General features: G+C 39.5%; 1 protein-coding gene and 1 long non-coding RNA gene across 2 annotated transcripts in view; one reads left to right on the top strand and one right to left on the bottom strand.

Annotated features, from left to right (window-relative positions):
* Positions 1–7,248, bottom strand: part of LRP5 (LDL receptor related protein 5) — a 121,033-nt gene extending 113,785 nt beyond the window's left edge. The window contains exon 1 of the mRNA XM_034416761.3: positions 6,849–7,248. Within this exon, the coding sequence (XP_034272652.1) occupies positions 6,849–6,942 (94 nt within the window). The 5' untranslated portion in view covers positions 6,943–7,248. The remainder of the gene's footprint in view (positions 1–6,848) is intronic.
* Positions 7,169–9,280, top strand: LOC117665170 (uncharacterized). The gene is made up of 2 exons (XR_004591268.2): positions 7,169–7,255; positions 7,576–9,280. It is a non-coding gene; the product is annotated as an uncharacterized LOC117665170 (long non-coding RNA).
* The last annotated feature ends 10,521 nt before the right edge of the window (positions 9,281–19,801 follow it).

Here is a 19,801-nt window from a genome sequence, read left to right as displayed (position 1 = left end):
ATAGCCAATTAAATCTAGAACAGGTAAGCAAATTAAATCCACCTCCCAAATGTGACGTCTATGTATATCAAACCACGAGTTCTGACTTTCAGGTGAATTTCTACATTTTTCTGAATAGTCAATAAATATTTTATTACCAGGAGTTTCCTACTACCACCATGGCTGACAACATCCTGTTTCTTGTGATGGGAATGGAATCCAAGAGAAGCCCAAGGGCACAAACAGTGAGAGTTTCAAGGTATTTTTCAGAATCAGATTGAAGATTCATGTCTCAAATGAAGCCAGTCCAAAAATTCTTCTCTTTAAAAAATTAGGGAATTTTTCATGACCAGTTTTTTTTTTTAGCAGAAATCTGTTTGTCTAGGAGCTACAGATCTTTTACTGGGTGGACATGGCAATCTCTATCTCTGTCAGACTATCTGGGCAGCTATCAACAGATAAATGACAGAGTCAGAGGTGGGCAGTGTCTAAAATCAAATAAGTTAAATTAAGTTAAAGAACGATACAAAAAACTAAAAACTCTCTTACCAGCCAACACCATAGAGTCCCATCACAAAATCACAAGTGCCAGGCTCTTGACCATTCCCCTCCTTAGTGTTTGGTGGGAAGGCCAGGTCTTATTTATTCTGGCAAACCACTGCTGTTTCCACCACATCCAAAGGCTGATTCCAGCATTCTCTTCTGTTCTTTAAATTCTTAATTTCTCTTTTTAAAGGCATAAATTCTCTCTTTTGAGAAACTCAATTATATCCAACCACAACTTTCCCAGTCCACCCTTTCTAGGCTTTAGAAACAAGGTAATTAGTACTTTACCCTAACTGTCTTAAACTATTAACAATCAACATACTTAGAAATGCAGTTTCTTTCTTAGGGAACAAACTAAGTACAGGTAATCCTTACTTAACTACAGTAACTAGGACCAGAATTTCCATCGCTAAGTAATGCAGTCATAAAGTGGGACATCACATGATCACATTTCGTAGCAATGGCAATTCTTATTGTAAAAACTATAGATATAGATGGTACATCATTGAAAAGACACTTGGTCTTCTTGCTAATGCTGTTTCTAAGCATATTTTTACCCATCATTTTCAAATCAGAGTTTCAAGTACCCAAGAAAAAGGGTTCCAAGGCATCATTAGAGACTGACATATAAAACTGAGCATCATCCATGCGTTGATTTGTCCTACATGAGCTGCATTTAAATATCCATTTTAAAATATGCATGAATTAAATGGATTAAATTAAGTGGCATTTGAGTCACATTCAATTACCCACAGAGAGATACCTGTTTAAATTTCAACTGATTCATAATATATAAATCTGCTCAACAGATTTACAAAACATCTTCAGATTATGGTTTAGTGTCAAGGCTCTAGCTGTAAGACTTGCACACTCTTTCTTTACTTTATTCAAACTTTTCCCCCCCCTGAACTTCAAAACATCACTGGAGGCTTTCAAGAAGAGACAGGCGAGCCACGTATCAGAAATGGTATAGGCCAGGGTCTCCTGCTTGAGCAGGGACTAGACTAGATGACCTCCAAGGTCCCTTCCAACTCTGTTATTCTGTATAATATTAAGAAATTTGGTTAAGAATATGAGAGACCCATTAGTTCAGATCAAAAGCCTGTTTAGTTTGGCATTCCTTTCCCACAGAAATCAATAAATGCCTGCAGGAAATTAACAAATAATGCATTAAGTGCAGCAGTGGCCTTCTGCTTATAATCTCCAACAACTAGTATTGTGATGCATACCAGCTCCAATAATGGAAGCAATACATACCTGTTAAGACTAGCAGACCCTGATTCTCATGATAATTTTTTAAAACTAAGCAGTCATATGGCAGTTGAGTCCTGAAATAGCACACATTATTATCAACTTTATACCAATATGCATAATTTTACTGATATATCCAGCAGAGGTTCCAAACAGTGGAGCCCCAGATTTTTCTCATATCTCCTTCTCCTGAAGTTCCAAATCTCTATCTATCTAGACCAGGCCTGTCAAACTCACAGCCCATGGGCCAGATGCGTCACACATTGGCCACACCCAGTTTAGCAGACCGGGGGGGAGGGGAGTCCCTGTACGTCATGTGACGCTGTCGTGATGCTGTGAGTTTGACACCCCTGATCTAGATGGTGAGACTCCATCAGAAAACTATGGAAGACCACAAGAGGAAGGACAGTCAGTGAAAAATCATTTCTGAAAGAAACGCAGTTTCAAATCCTGCTGATTGTCTTCCCAAGTATCAAGGTTCTATCTAAAACCATTAAGTATCAATCGTGTGTGTGTGTGTGTGTGTGTGTGTGTTAAATGTACAATATAAAGAAAACCAGATTCAAACTTCTATAATTGAGATGTTTTCCTGGCTATTTAAAAAAATATTAGAGCCTTGATTTAAATTACTCTATAAAATAGAAAACTATTAGATATTACCAATTACAACAATTGTTAAAAATCCTGTATGAAAGTTTAATCACTGGAATAGGTTTACCTTGAGAGAAATGTAGATGTTTACCAAACATTTTTCTGTAAGTAGATACTGCTAATACATGTAGTCCTAGACTTATGACCACAATTGAGCCCAACATTTCTGTTGTTAAGCGAGACAGTTAAGTGAATTGTCCCATTTAACAGCCTTTCTTGCCACAGTTGTTAAGTGAATCAGGCTTCCTCGTTTACTTTGCTTGTCAGAAGGTCACAAAAGGTGATCGCATGACCCCGGGACACTGTAACTGTCTTAAGTATGAGACAGTTGCAGAGTGCCTGAATTTTGATCTTGTGACCATGTGAAAAACAGTCATAAGTCACCTTTTCAGTGCTCTTGTAATTTTGAATGGTCACTAAATGAACTGTTGTAAATCAAGGACTACCTGTAGTTATGGTCAGTAGAAGATATACAAATATTCTGGAAAAACAGAATCCATTTTTCTTACTCTCCACCTAAAAAAGTAAACATTGTAACTTGTTGCATATAAATAAATGTTTGACCAGACTTTGATAAAAGAAGCACAAACTAAGCAAATCATTGGGAAAAATAGTAATTTGTTACATTGATATGCTGCACAATTTCCAAAGAAAACACTAAGTAGTGTAACTAAAGACGGAAATGAGTTTTTAGGATTGTGGAGTTCTTATGCCAAACACTCCAGAAAGAAAGAAAAAATATATACTAACTATATATTGTTTTAACTAAAACAAATAGTTGGGACTAAAATTTTCTTAGTTAAAAGCCAAGATGAATTTCTCCACTTGGCTGCATTTAGTGTATATTTTATAGACAAGCATTTTTATGTCAAGGAAATTCTTTCTTTTATTGCTCAAAATATACATTAACTGACTTGCTACCAAATTTAGAAACTGTACACCCCTATACTGGATACAATGATGCAAACCAAAATGACTTTACCCCATGTAGCAATACAAAGCAGTTACTTTGTTTTTATAACATATTTTTTTTTTACCTTCCTGTATTTTTCCCAAGTCCACTTTTAATAAATAAAACATTTAAATTAGGTGTCAGAGAACAATGCCGTTTGGGGTTATTTTTATGTATGTGTGACACTGTAAAGGTGAGAAATAATCCTTTAGGTTAAATAACACTAACCTCAAAACTTTTAAGATTTAAATAATTGTTAAGTTTAAGTTTTAAGAAAAGCAGGTTCTGGCTGAATGTTAAAAAAAAAAAAAGCTTCTTGGCAGTAAAACTGATCTGACAGCTAAACTGGTCTCCCAGAGAGGTGGTGAGCTGTTCTTCATTGAACACATTCAATCAGAGGCTAAGCAACTATCCCTTTGGGATATTTTCATTTGGATTTCTGTACTGACTAAGGAGATGGACTCATTGGCCTAACTCTATGATTCTCGCTAAGGCAGAGTGTCTCCAACCTTGGCAACTTTAAGCCTGGTGGACTTCAACTCCCAGAATTCCCCAGCCAGGTCTAAGGAACATTTTAAAAACCACAATAATCACTTTTTAACACTGAAACAAACTGGTGGATCAATTAACTTAAAACTCTACTGGAATATTGAGCCTTTTTCCCCTAACAATCAGGTGTGTGAAGGATTTCTTTTATTTACAAATAAAGCTGCACACAGATGTTATTGTATATCTTAAAACAAGTCAAATCTCCAAACAAAACACAATGGCCTTTGGGAAAACTGGTTAGAGCTCCCCTATTAAATAGCAATTCTGGAAAGTAAAAATGATTTCAACAAAGGGGGGAATCCCAGTAATAGCTACTTTTAAGAGAATGCATTATTAGCCACAAGTATATTTCTCCAACTAATTGAAAAATTACAACAATTAACATTCATTAGTGTGTCAAAACTTCAGTTTGCTGAGGACTGCTAAACTGAAGACAAACACTAGGCTATTTGAGAGGTTCTTATGTATAAAAATATTTTTCCTGCAATTAATAGTACTGTCAGGGTTCCCGGGAAGTGGGAAGCAAAAAAGACAGTTAACTCCCTTTTTGTAGCAGCCTCTGAATTACTGTATAATTGTCAGAATCTACTAGAGTTGGGCAATTTACACACAGACACAGACACAATATATTTCTATAAAAGAGCAAGGGGAAAGAGGATAAAGATAAAAGCTGGCAATGGCTTACAACTGAAACATTTAAAAAAAATAAAACTGAAGGCTTGATTTTGGTTGCTTGAGAGCAAGCTATTTGAACTAATGCAATCAAGGCCAGAAGGGGTGGGGGGACCCAAATTATTTAAAGGGCAGATTTGTGCAAAGAAAAACAGTAGATCATATACTCAAGCTCATGCAAGAAGATTGCACAAACTGAATATAAACAATGTAACACAGTCACCCTAATTATTCACTAGAAGAACATCTGTAAAAAATGTCATGTACTAGTAATAAAACATCAGTGCTCAAGAACAAGCACGATAAAATATTGTGGGATTTCTGAATACAAACTGATAAAGTCTTGGGTCATAACCACACCAGATTTAACTGTGGTTGAAAAGAAAATGTGATGTGGCAATAAGAGGAGATAGCAGAATAGAAGACAAAGAATTGGAGAATATAACAAAGCATCAAGATCTAAAAATCAAAATTGAAAAATCATGGCATAAAGCAGCTGTCATGGTCCTAATGGTTATTGGCACACAGGGTGCCATACCAAAAAATCTTGGATAGTTCTTAGAATATCTGCACATTAAAAAAAATTCCACCCATGAATTGCAAAAGGTCACACTGTCTGATCTGTTGATGCATCACAACATCCTAGGTTCTTGAGAAGTATTTGATGGTTATAAAGGCCAACATTAGATAAGGAGCTGGCAGCTGTGACTTCAAATTGTTGTGAACAGGTAATAAAAACTTTTAAGACAGTGGAACAACATCTCCCTATTCCAGGTCCTTGGGTACATCTCGAAAGGTGGATAAAAACGCCAAATCCAGTCTAAACATCTGGCTGACTATGTGACAAATTATAATATCATAACACTCTTTTTGTGGCAGTGCTGGGGATTGCTGCAAGAACACAAGAGACTTTATAAACCAAATGGAATACAAAACAAAATGTATGATTCCTCAGCACGTGGAATACCAGCCACAAAATAAGGAAGAAAAGCACCCTAAATCCTTATTGATGTAGAAGACCCCCAAAAGGAAACAACAGACCCTTCTGGCTTCCTTCCTCAAATCTTCCTGTACCTCTTGCATCAGTGCAAATGTTCACAAGAAGAACACACACAGAGTAGCGTATTAAGGAGGGAGACGGACTCTTTATTTATATATCCAAGATTAATGATCTAACAGATCGGGCCACATCCTAGCCAAGCACATTTCAGCAAAATCAAGCCAGAAACTCCTTCTTAAAATTTGAATAAAATGACTACGAACTGCATATGGAAATGTACGTGATTGTCTGATCACTCCCTCTAGTCAAAGAAGGGAACAAATGTTCACTGTAGTTTTGTCTGGGTAAACCCCCAGACAGACCAACTCTCTTCCCAGAAGTCTGTTTTGCCAAGTGTTACGTTTCACAAGTCAGGCAAGTCTCTCTTCCCTCCTCCCGCTTCTCTTCTCTCTCACCCCCCCCACCCCCCACCCCCCCGTTACAACTATTAAACTAAAAGGAAATTAGATCTGCTCTTTTCCCAACCCCCTCCGCCAAAGCCGATGCCAAAAAGTTTTGATTCAGCCCGGGATCGACACCCGACACCCGCTCCTCCGAACTCCTGGGAAATCTCCGCGGCCGAGGGCCGCAAAGCGCTAGGAAAAGTAAAACTTTTGTCTCGCTCTCGAGGCACAGGCTGAGCTCGAGAGCCCCGTCACGCAAAAAGGCCGAGGGAATCCTTTCCTGGGGAGGGGGGGGGAAGGCAGGCGCCCCGAAATGCTACGTTGACCGAGGCACGGAAACGCCCTCGGCTTTTACTTCAGAATTTGCGCTTCGGAGGAGACGTAACCAAGGCGCTTCCTGCCTTTTTCCCCCCTTGCCCGATCGGGAACGGGTCGGTCGGTCTCCCTCTCTCCTAGCCTGACATGCAGTACGGCCGTCCTTCCCTTTGCACCGTCTCCCCTAGAGGAGGCGGCCGAAGCTTTACTCGCCAGGGCTACAGCCACCCCACCCGCAGCCTTGCGCCCCTCTTCCCGCCGCCACGCACGCTCCCAGCCACAGCACTTCCCCGCCGCCCACTCGGCTCGCCCTCGCGGGCCCCCACGCACGCACTCACGCCTCCTCCGCTCCCATTCCCGAGTTGCAAAGAACTTTTCCATCTCCACAACAAAAGGGGTCCCTCTTCCCGAAGCGCGGGATCGGAGCAGCCGGCAAGGGGGTGGGAAGGGAGAGTGGGGGGGTGGGCGAGAAGCGGCCCCGCAAACGTACCCGCGACAGACCCCAAGTTGCACCGAAGTAGCGAGGCGGCGAGCAGGAACAGGACCAAAAGCAGCGGCGGCGGCGGCGGCGCTGCCGCCTCCATGTTGTGCTGCAGCAGCAGCTGCCCGCGGACTGGCTCAGGCAGGCTCCATGCCCCGTGTGCACCGCGCTCGGCAGCGAAGGAGGCGGGCGCTCCCCGGAGCCGCCTCCTCCTCCTCCTCCTCCTCCTCCTCCTCGGTGCTGGCGCTCTGGGAAAGAGAGAATGGGAGCCTCCCGCTGCAGTTCCAAGCCGAGGAGGAGCGGAACGGAAGCCAACGAGGCGCTCCGCCTCTTTCCCGGCGTGGGACACCCGCGCGCCCCCAGACGCCGCTGTCCCCCGCCTGTGCCGGCGCGCCTGCTTGAGGAAAGAGCGCCAGGTGTGAAGTTCGCCCTTCAGGTTTTAAATTCAACAAGTCGCCTCCCCTAGAAAGGAGGAGCAGTGGGTGGGGGGAGCGAAGGTGCCCACGAACCGCTTCCCTCTTTAACGGGGGGGGGGGCAGTCCTTAAACTGGCCAAGTTTCTCTCACAGACGCGTTTACTCGAAGTTTTATTTCTGAATCCCGTTCCTTTCAATAGGGTCAAGTCAACCCCCGCGAACGCCAGTTCCGAGGAGCCCAGTTTAAGGAAACTGCGGGCTGGGTGGGGGGCTTCTTGATGCTCTCTGAGCTTGCTTGTCTTCTTTCATTACCCAAACTAGGTAACATCCCCAGGGCTAGTAAGGTGACTGACTGCCTCCCTGGAGAGCCTCCCTGGGTCACCGGTAGGGGCTCGAACTAGGTATTTCGCCGTTGGTAAGAACTTGAGGAACAAAAGGCTTGTCGTGATGGCTACCTTCTGCTGGCAGGAGTTTTGAATCTTGGGAAGCTGCCAGACAGGAAGATGGTGATTGGGGCCGTTGCTGCATTTGTTCCTGGAAAGCCTGCACCTGTCTAACCCTTGGCAGGCCCAAGGTGGCTGTCGCCCAGCACATATGGCACAGGGCTCACTGACAAAAATGCTTTGCGTTTTAAGCACCTTTGCCACCGTGGGGGTAGGCAATGTGCCACAGACACCACCCTTGGCGCCACAAGGCTCTCTGCTGCCTCTGATTTATTATTTTTAGATTCTTCTAATTAGGAATAAAATAATAGGAAGCAGGTATGCTGCAAAGTGCCAGCCTCATGTGGTTTTTGTTTTGTTTTTTTAAAATAAGGAAATAATGTTCTGAAGGGGAACATACAAAAGATCCTATATTTTAAACCAGGGGAGATTAGATACAACCCAGGCCTTTGTTTTAAATTTGTTTGCTTCCTAAAAATTAGAAATTAGATCAGTTGCACAGAATGGTGGGTACCAATCTCATCCATTTGCTTTGGGTGAAGTGTATTCCTATGCAACTGTCGGGGTCCATAATGGCACAATATAGTGGCACTCCCAAAACCCTAAGAATGCTCACCGGTCCACTATACTGTGTCCTTCCATTTAAATATACTGTTACTGCTATTGATTAAGGTTTTCAGTTATTTATGCACTGACAGTTTTGTGACAAGTAAAAACAATCCACATCACTATATTTCAAATAAAAGCATTTTCCTAGTACCCTGAACCAATCCAATAACCCACTCTCTGTTTCCAAGGGGCATAGAAGCAAACACATTCTTTAAGAGGATCCAGGTTCTGTCAATCTATTCCTGTCAAAACCTGAAAGCAGGCTAGACTAGGCCATAGATTTAATGGCTAGACACATGGCCAAAAGCCAGTCTGGCATTGGGGTAATCTATTTAAACAGGAATGCTTATTTCAGCTTTGGTCCAATTGAAAATCATTACACATGAGCTGGTTTATTGTCTTATAAATAAGAAAATGAACATTTCCTTATTTTAGATTTTTTGTTTATGGCCCTACTGAAATGTATCGACTTCATACTCCTCTACCGTTTGTAACTTTTATAGTGAGCTAAATGCATAAGTCCTTAGAAGTCCATGTGGGACATAAAAGTCCAGGGGGAAAAAATACATTGTTCATTTGTGACCTGAGAAGTTGTGTGTCTTCCTCAATTGAATAGAACCAAAAGGGTATTTCTTATTTCTCTCTAAGAATGAAATATATAGGGTGGAAGATGGTACAGCACACTGATTCCCAGGCAAAGTGGCCCCAAAGCTTTCTGTTTTTAACTGTTGTGATAAAATGTGTTTTGCATGAATTTAGGAGTTTTACAAGTTTGAAAGATCTTTTCAGTATTATATATCTCAGTAGTATAAGTGTATATTTTTATACAGACTCATAAGTAGAAAGTAGGATCAAATGGTAAAGCAGTTTGTAAAAGGTATAAAGTTGGGAGGGGGGCTTGGAGCATGTACCCATTATCAATGTATGCAAGCATGCCTGCCTTGGTATAAAATAAAGACAAAAACTCAAAACTGTTTGCTTGTTTCACAATGTTTCTAATCGTTTTACAAGTTGAGCCAATCACCAAATCTTAGCCTACTTCTAGGATTTAGCACCCAGTAAACAGTTTGAGTTTGGTACCAGTAAATGGTCTGAGTTTGATCTGAGTCCCAATAAGCACAGGCATAACAGAATTGGGACTAGTAGCACTTATATCCTTAAGAGCCACAGACTCTTTCAGCTTTCTAGTTGTTCTGTAACAGAGGTAGAATCCAGCATTCGTCTCTGCCATAGCATTCGTAAATTAATCCCAACCTTGAGGTTTCTGTTTATCAGCATGTGCTCAGTGTTGCAAGGCCCCTTTCGCCAAGTTTAAAATGATAGCATTAGGAATAGTTACACCTTTGTATAAAAAGGTGCTACAGACATCCCATGCTAAAATGTCCTGATGCTATTTCATTTTCATTAATGAAAGTTCAGCATTATTCCTGTAATGCATTACTGTGCTCCCACAAAGATGAGGGGATCACATTATTTTCCAAAACACCAATAAGGCAAGACAAGAAACAATGGATGGAAACTAACCAAGGAGAGAAGTAACCTAGTACTAAGGAGAAAATTCCTAATGGTTAGAGCAATAGCTTGCCTTCAGAAGTTGTTGGTGCTCCATTATTAGAGGCTTTCATGAGCTAACTGGACAACTATTTGAAATAGTATAGGCCTGTGATGGCGAACCTATGGCACGCGTGCCACAGGTGGCACGCAGAGCCCTTTCTGCGGGCACGCGAGCTGTCGCCCGAGCCCAGCTCCACCGCACATGCGCGCACCTCCCATCAGCCAGCTGGTCTTCGGGTCTCTGCTGCACATCCACAGGGGCAGGGCCTTCCCCGATCTCTGCAGGTTCTACCCTCTGCAGATGCCTCTCCGTGGCAGGAAAGCAGGAGAAAGCTAGGACACAATGTGGGGGAGAAACTACAAAGATTGGAGGAGGCACGGAAGGCAGGAGGCACTCAGTGGGGGGAGAAACTTTGGAGACCGTGGAAGGCAGGAGGCAGCTAGGATTTGATGGGGGAGAAACTGCAAAGATCGGAGGAGGCACAAAAGGCAGGAGGCACTCAGTGGGGGGGAGAAACTTTGGAGATTGTGGAAGGCAGGAGGCAGCTAGGATTCAATGGGGGAGAAACTTTGGAGATCAGAGAAGGCAGGAGGAAGCTAGGATTTGATGGGGGAGAAACTGCAAAGATTGGAGAAGGAAGGAAGGCAGGAGAAAGCTAGGACTCGATCTCCACAGTTTCGCCCTCATCGAGTCCTAGCTGCCTCCTGCCTTCCACGATCTCCAAAGTTTCTCCCCCCATCGAATCCTAGCTACCTCCCCCCCCCACACCCTATTTTGGGCTTGAAAAGCCTCCTGCACCAACCTGGAAGCCAAAACGGGGGCCCAGGGCGCATGCTCGGGGGGCACTCACATTGCATTTTGGGGATTGTGGCACCCGCACGTGCATTCATGCGTGTGCGTGCATGCTTTGGGCACTCGGCACCAAAAAGGTTAACCATCACAAGTATAGGCTCTCCAGCTTGAGCAGGGAATTGGACAAGAAGTTCCAACACTGTAGTTGGTTTATTGTTCTACCCTAGAACATCATGCATTATTTTGTCTGTGGAGATGGCTGTGGTCAAGGATCTTCTGGCAGATAAATGAGATTCAGCCTATTCTTTTCAACTTTGTTTTGTCAGATTAGCCTTAGAAATTTCTGCAGCACCAAATTGTAGAGCCTAATCTTGTCCTCACACAAACCTCTGTGAAGAATGGCACACATTTCATCATCCAATTGGTCAGTGGCTTTAGTTCCTATAGTAGACGCTCTACCCTGCAGTTGCACCATCTGATGATGCAACACCAGATAACATTTTCTGGGTACAGCTCATGTATGTCCAGCTAGTAGCCTAATCAACAGCAGAATATTAGCCCCTAGTAACAATCCAGTAAACCTTCCTGATGAACGATCTGCTGCTTCTTTTTGAATGAGTCCTTTCTATAATTCAGTTTTTTAAATGAACCCTTTCTTTCTCCTTGAAGTCTACAATTGCAAATATTTCAGAAGAGGGTTTCCTTTTAACATGTTTGGGACTATTTCTACTATAGCACCGATCAAGTCATTATTAGCATGTTATTAGCACTGCATAAGATGGCCTTTTAAAAAAAAAAAAAATCTTCAGTTTCTGTACATCCTCTATGACATCCTGGATGAACTAAGGCTGAGCTAGTGCTTTTTTACTCTTTTTTTTCATAGTATAAACAACAGGGTAAGACAAAAGATACCTGCTAGATGCTTCTTATTCAGAATGGAAGTGAATCACATATTGAAAGCAATATGATGTCCATGAAAAAAAACAATGAAAGGAACAAGAGTTTCTACTATATTCTGATGACATGTTCCTAACATCAAGCAAATTAATTTGGGAACCTTTATTTTCAGACTCATCCTTACAGTCCATGATTTGTTCTGAATAATGGCTAGCAGACACCATTTCAAACAAACTCCTTTGAATGCTTGGGAACATTTATTTTTATGTACAGGAAATTGAAAAAGTCATACTAACTACATTCAGTAGCCAAGAAATCAATTATTAGATACTTTTGAAAGAGTGTAGCCAAACCTTATCTATTTATAATTTTTTAATAATAATCTCACAACATTTTTCGGCATTTGGATAAGGACTTTAAGTTCAGTAGAAAATGTGCAGAACAAAAATGTAAAAGAATTAGACAAACAAAATGGAACCAATTCAATTTCTTCAGAATGCAGAACCCAACATCTTCCAATTATTATCACAATGAATTATCCTGTGCAGGATAGAAACTGATCTGTTTTTATTACATGATATGGTAAGTCATACTTGATTTAATTTGGTGTATTGTCCAAACTGAAACTGTTGGTCATATTTTGATAAAGATGCTCCATTTTAACCACAATCTGTGACCATGGCTTGATTTTGGTTAGTTTATTTAACTTGGTCTGGTCATGACTTGGAAAATGGGAAAATAATATACTTACAAGATGAACGGTAAAACAGTCCTACCTCTTGCAGCCTCTCTGCTGCTTTTAGTTCAATTTCATCCTATGGGAGTACATAAGTGGTAAAAGAGAGACATAAACAGAGTAAAGTGAGAATCAGTTTCCACTTGTCATACCAACACAACCAGTGCTCCTAGGATCAATTAGAGCACCTTGGTGTCTATTTATAAACAGGTGCCTGGAATACTGCAAACAGATTTAACATATTGTCTGGTGTGCCATTAACCCATATTTAATGCAATGACATTCCTAGAGTCATGTGATCATTCATTCTTAGAGCATCATGCAAATACAAAAATCTTGTTATGATGGCTCCAAACAATTTCAGTATATGGTTTGTTATAATGCAAATTATAATTATGTGGATATTATTGTTGCTGGGATATTGTTGCTGGTATAAAGCATGCTATATGTTTCTAAGTATATAAATTATATAACATACTCTCAATTATCTTCATAGAAATGGCTTCTAAAATGTATTAAAAGAGGGATTTATTTGATGTTTATTGTTTAACAGAGCTGGATTATATTTACAGGCATAGTTGCCACTTCAGAGTAAGCATTGCCTGCCAAATTTCAGATAGATAGATGCAGGAGATTTGATATTTTTGTACAAAGAAGTTTAGAGACTGGGTTTTCAGAAAAGGATTTACTTACCCCTGTGATTGTTTGAGCAATTTGTATAAAGATTACTTAAATCATCATATGTAATTTTCATACATATTGTCGACAAAATCATAGGTAAGCATATCTCTACATAAAGTACCTTAGAGCGGGAATCAGTACATCTTTAAATGATAACGGCTGTTTTATTCACTACTATTTAAAATTTTGGAGCAAAGATACTCTTCCACTCTTTTATGAATATTTTGAAATCATTTTATTTTAGTTATTTAGTTAGCATATATTTTAATAATAATTTATTTCTATACCACCCTTCTCCCGAAGGACTCAGAGCGGTGTACAGCCTGATTAAAAGCACAAAGACAAACAAAATTTAAAAATAATTAAAATTATTAAATAATTGGCTCAATTATAAAACCCCCAAATTTAAAATCCCACATTTAAAACCTACATTAAAAACCTACATTAAAAATTAATGTAGATAGCATTACAGTAGTCCAGTTGGGAGGTGACAAGGGCGTGAGTGACTGTGCGCAAGGCGTCGAGATCTAGAAAGAGCTGCAACTGGCGAATCAGGCGAACCTGATAGAAAGCCCTCCTGGCCACGGCCATCATATGTTCTTCTGAAGACAGCCGTGCATCCAGGAGGACACCCAGATTGCGAGCCCTCTCTGTGGGGGGCAAAGACTCACCCCCAATAGTCAGCGATGGCACCAGCTGACTATATCACTATATTTTAGAAATGTTATTAGGCAGGAATCCTGTTAAATTTTGTAATAGGTATAGAACTGTGGATTGTGGGGGTTTTTTTTCTGTACAGTTGATATAGAAGTAATAGAAACTTAACTTGGTGGGTAAATTGATGAATGATACAGTCCTCAATTCATAGCCATTTGCTTAGCAACCATTCAAAGTTATTGAGTGGCATTGAAAAGTCATTTGCAACTGATTCTCTCCATTACAACCACTGTAGCATCCCCACAGTCACATGATCAAAACTTGGCAACTTGTATGTATTTACAACAGTTGCAGTAATCTAGGGTCATATGACCACCATTTGCGAGCTTCCCATCTGGTTTCTGACAAGCAAAGTCAATGTGGAAGCAGGTTCACTTAACAACTGCATGATTCACTTAATAACTGTGGCAAAAAAGATTATAAAATCAGGCATGATTTACTTAATCCCCTTACTTAACAACAGAAATTCTGGTCTCAGTTGTGGTCATAAATCAAAGACTACCTGTTTTCTGGTCTACTTGTGCCTGCAATATAAAGCAAATATATGCTGTGTAGCACAATCCAGTGGTGGGTTTCTACCAGTTCGCCCCGGTTCAGGCGAACTGGTAGTGGCAGCAGTGGGACGCTCTGCCCACCCACTTGCATGTCATCATGGACGCTCTGCGCATGCTCGCACTCCTGGTTCCGAACCGGTAGTGAAGGTAAGAGGAGTCCACTACTGGCACAATCATACTGCACTTTAGCACACTTTATATAAAAGCCAGCTTGATTTTACAGCCTACCCTCCTTCCTTTTTAATTATTGTTCATCTCGGTCTTTGTTTCAGAATGAAAAAGTTAGCTTACAACCAGAATTTATGCTAAAGGAAAGGGAGCATGATCATTGCCCCTTCAATCTATTCCCAACTCCCTGGATCAACCAGAAAGAAAGAGCTGGAGAAATTTGAAACATTCTGTGGCACATCAACAACAAGAATTCAGACCCAATCCTATGCTATTAAAACCTTTATTATGGTTATAATGAACAGCAAATAAGATTTTTTTTAAAAAAATCTTGGTACTACAGTGGTTTAAAGCACCCTGTTATTAACACAGCTGCCTGCAATTTACTGCTGGTTCGAATCTCTCCAAGGCTCAAGGTTGACTCAGCCTTCCATCCTTTCTAAGGTAGGTTAAATGAGGACCCAGTTGTGGGGGCAATAAGCTGACTTTGTATAAATATACAAAAGTATGAAGGCTATTGCTTAACGCACTGTAAGCCGCCCTGAGTCTCCGGAGAAGGGCGGCATATAAATCAAATTTTTTTTAAAAAAAAAGAGCAAATAATTTAAATAGAATTTTTTAGTTGATTGAACAAGAGCATTCTGATCCATTTTGTCTACTATGGGACTATGCTCTAATTTATTTTCTTTAACTATTGTTAAAACAATATCAATATAAGTGGCAATATTGATCACATGTCTCAAAAGTTGCTTATGGCAAAGCAAAGATCAATAATACTATCAGCATCAGTAATATTTTAAAATTATATATATATAAATGGAAATGTACAAATAATAGGGATGTGAAATCAATTACATATATAAATAACTTGCAATTCATACAGATTATTATAGTCCTCTGTGAACTGAGATTGGCCAGTTGACCAACACCTATTTTTTTTAAATTAGCAGAAGCAGACATTTGATGTTTAAGAAAGAGACTGGATTAGAGGGGATCTGTGTATAATTTTTAAGCTGTTTCCATAGTTGGGGTGAACAGAATCTATAATTTATTTTAGCCAAAAGGTTGAAAAGTCTGATTGGCCTCTGGTTTCAAATTCAGACATACTTAAATTAATCACTCTACTGAAAAATGGTAAAGTGGTGGCAAGGAAATTAATTCCCCCAAAATTGTTGAAAACGAACCCAAAATAGGAATTATTCTACTACCTATATATATATATATATATAAAAGAAACTGTCCAATTATGAGAGAGTTAGCCTTTTAGGTAAAATTAGCAAGTTTTAGGTGAAACATTTATTATAATCTTGCTGATTTGGTGAGTCAAGGAAAACATTTGATGTATTCAACTATACATCAGTGTGCAAATTTACATTACATGGCAAAGGAGTTTTCTAGTTTTCCAAGGAGCTCTCCATTGATTGAATTATCTGAAACAGATTATGGGGCTAATCTATTTCCATCAACGATTGTCTGCTCAAACTGATAATAACATGACATGTAAAGTCCTTTCTGCAAATTAGATGTAAGAGCAATGGCAAACTGACTGCCCCATTCTCAGGGGTCCTGTGTTGGCCTCTGCAAGTATCTCCCTGTGATAGGATATTTTGGTCTTGCAGCAAAAAGATAAAATCCAAAACAAAGGTGCTACATTTTACTGTACTGATAAATTAATCGAGCAAATTAAGCAACTTTCTGCCTCTTAGACCTCTCAAATGAAGAAGCTCACAATGAGTCCCAAAAGCTCATCTTTTTACAATCATCAGATTCTCCAAGTTATAAGGACAATAAATATATGCCCACTGCAATCAAACTATTTAAGGGAATGGTTTTAAGAATGTGTATGTAATGACCCAATTCTGTGTATATAAGGACATATGTACCTCAGAAGCTATTTACTCTAAATTTTTGAGAGTCATCATCCACATATCTTGCTCAATAGTAAATGCAACCCTTTGGTTGAACTTTGGTTAGATTTCTGTTGAGGCTTGTTTGAAGCCTGCCGACTTAAATTTATATCTATTAAAACAAATACTTGAAAGTGAATCTTTAACCCATTTTATTATTTCGGAGTATAGTCAAGGCTATGGTTTCCCCAGTTGCAATGTATGGCTGTGAAAGTTGGACCATTAGGAAGGCTGAGCACCGAAGAATTGAGGCCTTTGAACTGTGGTGCTGGAGAAGGCTCCTGCGAGTCCCTTGGACTGCAAGGCGGTCAGTCCTAGAGAAGATCAACCTTGACTGCTCTTTAGAAGGCCAGATCCTGAAGATGAAACTCAAATACTTTGGCCATCTAATGAGAAGGAAGGACTGACTGGAGAAGAGCCTAATGCTGGGAAAGACTGAGGGCAAAAGAAGAATGGGAGAATGAGGTGGCTGAATAGAATCACTGAAGCAGTAGGTGTGAGCTTAAATGGACTCCGGGGGATGGTAGAAGACAGGAAGGCCTGAAAGAACATTGTCCATGGGGTTGCGATGGATCAGACACGACTTCGCGACTAACAACAACGAATTATTTTGGATAGTTATACATCTTCTTTTAAAAAGCAAACAGACCTCGGTTGAATCTACTGCAGATCCCCCACCCCACCTTAGCTATATTTTTACAAGGCCCATGGAAAGCCATGGCAGACCTCAGATGAAGAGATTTAAATATACATGTCTAAGTAGATCAATTTAAAATAATACATTTTGCTATTGCAACTTTTATTTATGCTTCCTTTGTTACACATAGATATTTCTATAAAATCCTCCTTGCATAGATAGAAGGGCATTTACATTAGCATGAATTAGGGCTTTGCTTTCAAAGTTGATGCTGGGAAGCTATGCTATCTTTTACCAGAATCACTTCTTCTATTTGGAGATTGCCGTTGTGTTACATTTTAACAGAACTGGCTTTTATATCACACCTGGTCTTAACAAGATTATTAATGTGCTTTTAGCAAGTTTGCAGACCAATTTCAATCAGCAGTTATACTGATCAACTACTTGCAAGATCAATGTGTCAAAATCTCCAGCAGAATTGCAAAATGTCTAATGTTGCTATTACTATTAAAAACCACTTGTATATTCCAAAGTGAATTAAGTCTGGATTAAGTGTGTACTTTATGATGCTTGAACATTTTATATCCACTTTTTATTAAACTCTGAAATTTGCCTTGTTCTGTCCTAATAAGAAGTCAGATCTAAGCCATGTATAGTGACATCTATTTCTTGTGTATATAATGGTTTGTGATTTTTCCATCTATGACTGTTTACCAAATAAAAAAAAAGAGCACAAAGATAAATGTACTAATTCAGTTGCACAAAATAAAAGAAAAATTTGCTCAATTTTGAACTGCGACCAAAAAAATATTTTGAAACCCTGGATAATTTGCCCCCTACCACTCCATGGTTTGAACTTAGTATGACATGATTTCAAAATACATTTAAATATTCAATAGCTATAATTTGGTCACTGAACAAAGTCTCAAACTTTGTTAACAGATTATCCCAATAGACTGTGGATTGGAAAAATAAATATGATTGGCCCTATTTCTGTATTGTGGGTTTTTAAATATCAGCCCTGAATTTTTGAATATCTGTAAAGTGATATTTCAATAATTTTGTCTCAACATGGGGTCATGAAGTATACCTTAAATGTTAAGATATTCTCATACATTAGTGTGGTTCTGCAACCCCTCAAAATGATAATTATGTGGCTCCTCTGAATAAAGCAAGCAGGTTAATTGGGGTTAGAGTTGTACAAGTAATAAATAGTTATTGAATTTTAATTAGTTTATCACACCTGCACTTAAACTTTGGGGAACTAAAACTGGACTTTCATAGGCAAAGGAGGAGCAAAGCCAGAGCAGTTTTGATAGGGTCCTCCTTTGGCCTAGATGGCATGATCAAGATTTTTTTTTAAAAAAAAAACAACACCGTGATCTCCCTCTATATCTATATATATATACTATATATAGTATCTAAGATACTGTACTTGTGAGTCCTTCAGGGGATCCCAACTCAGTTTGATAATTCCTGCTATTCTTGATAAACTGAAATGTGATACAATGCCCAAGGCATCTGGATTAGTAGAGCAGTTTGCACAGGGAACAGTGTTTAAACACAATATATAACACTGGGGTAAGTGGGGGGTAAGTATTGGTGCTCTCTGAATTTGGTTGTTTTCTTGCAGATGTTTCACTACCAATCTAGGTAACATCATCAGTGTTTGGTAGTGAAATGTCTGCAAGAAAACAACCAAGCTCAGAGAGGACTCCATAGTTCAACCTGGAGCCAAAATACTCTCTTCCATCAGTTACTGTTGTAACTGTCTTGAGTTACAGATTTTATCAAGCAGTTCTCCACTGGAGAAAAGAAGATCTTATATGAGCAAGATAAACTTCACTGGCCTACTACTCAGTTGAATCATAGTGGATAAAGAACATAATAGATAGGTTTTCTTTGTTGCCATGAAGCTACTCTAAGTGGGCAGAGGTCCAGTCTTGATTTATACTTCTGCATGCAGGTGGAGAAGTTTTAAACCTTCCATTAACAGGAATTAAATACACAATTTCCTGTCTAATTGTTCCAGTACTTGCCTTATTGTTTTGCCAGAGTCTTTCAGATGGGAACAATTGTGCAGCTACCCATCTGGAATACATGATTTCCTGTTAATCTTTTTGAAAGAAACTATCATGGAGAGAATGCTTTATGTTTTTATTTCAAAAAACAATTCATTGCTTTTTTGATTGTTTAAAATTATTTTTAAAAGGTGATTAATCTAACCAACCACATGATTACATGTTGCAATCCCAGTCGCCAGAATTTTAGTAAGAATACATTTTTGTAAGAATATGGATGCAGCCAGGTATTGTCCTGAAGGAGGCAGTATTGATGAGTGTTGCTCCCTTCCCTTAAAAATACTGTAGGAGAATTAGTGGAAGTTAAGATGAGAACTGGGATAATAATTACCCGTAACCTTTTTTGACAAACATTTCCAAGGTGAGCAGTTATTTAACATGTTTATTTTAAAAGCCTTTATGGATTTCCAGTACTGGGAACATTGCAGGAGGGAAACCAATTTGATATTCATAATTTATTTTTATAATTTATTTTCAATTACCTGTAATTGGCAGATATTAAAGAATAAATCCCAAGCCCCTTTGGTAAATATGTGCATGGCTGCTATAAGATGGACTGTACATACAATACATGGCCATCCATAGATATTGTGATGCATAACATGCATACATATAAACTTTATATGTTACTACTGAACATGGTTTATGGGAAACATAGGAAATATATATATCCATTTTTTCCCAGTTGTCCTGTTTGCTAGTCACTGGTTTAGGAAGCAAGCAATGTGGAAAACTGGGAGGGAGGGAAAAAGTTAAAAATCACCTTTCCC

Source organism: Pantherophis guttatus, chromosome 1 (assembly GCF_059756535.1).
Source record: "Pantherophis guttatus breed Tessera chromosome 1, ASM5975653v1, whole genome shotgun sequence".
Lineage (NCBI taxonomy): Eukaryota > Metazoa > Chordata > Lepidosauria > Squamata > Colubridae > Pantherophis > Pantherophis guttatus.
The sequence above is the reverse complement of the archived record's forward strand: the minus strand, read 5'-3'. Positions and strand labels throughout refer to the sequence as shown.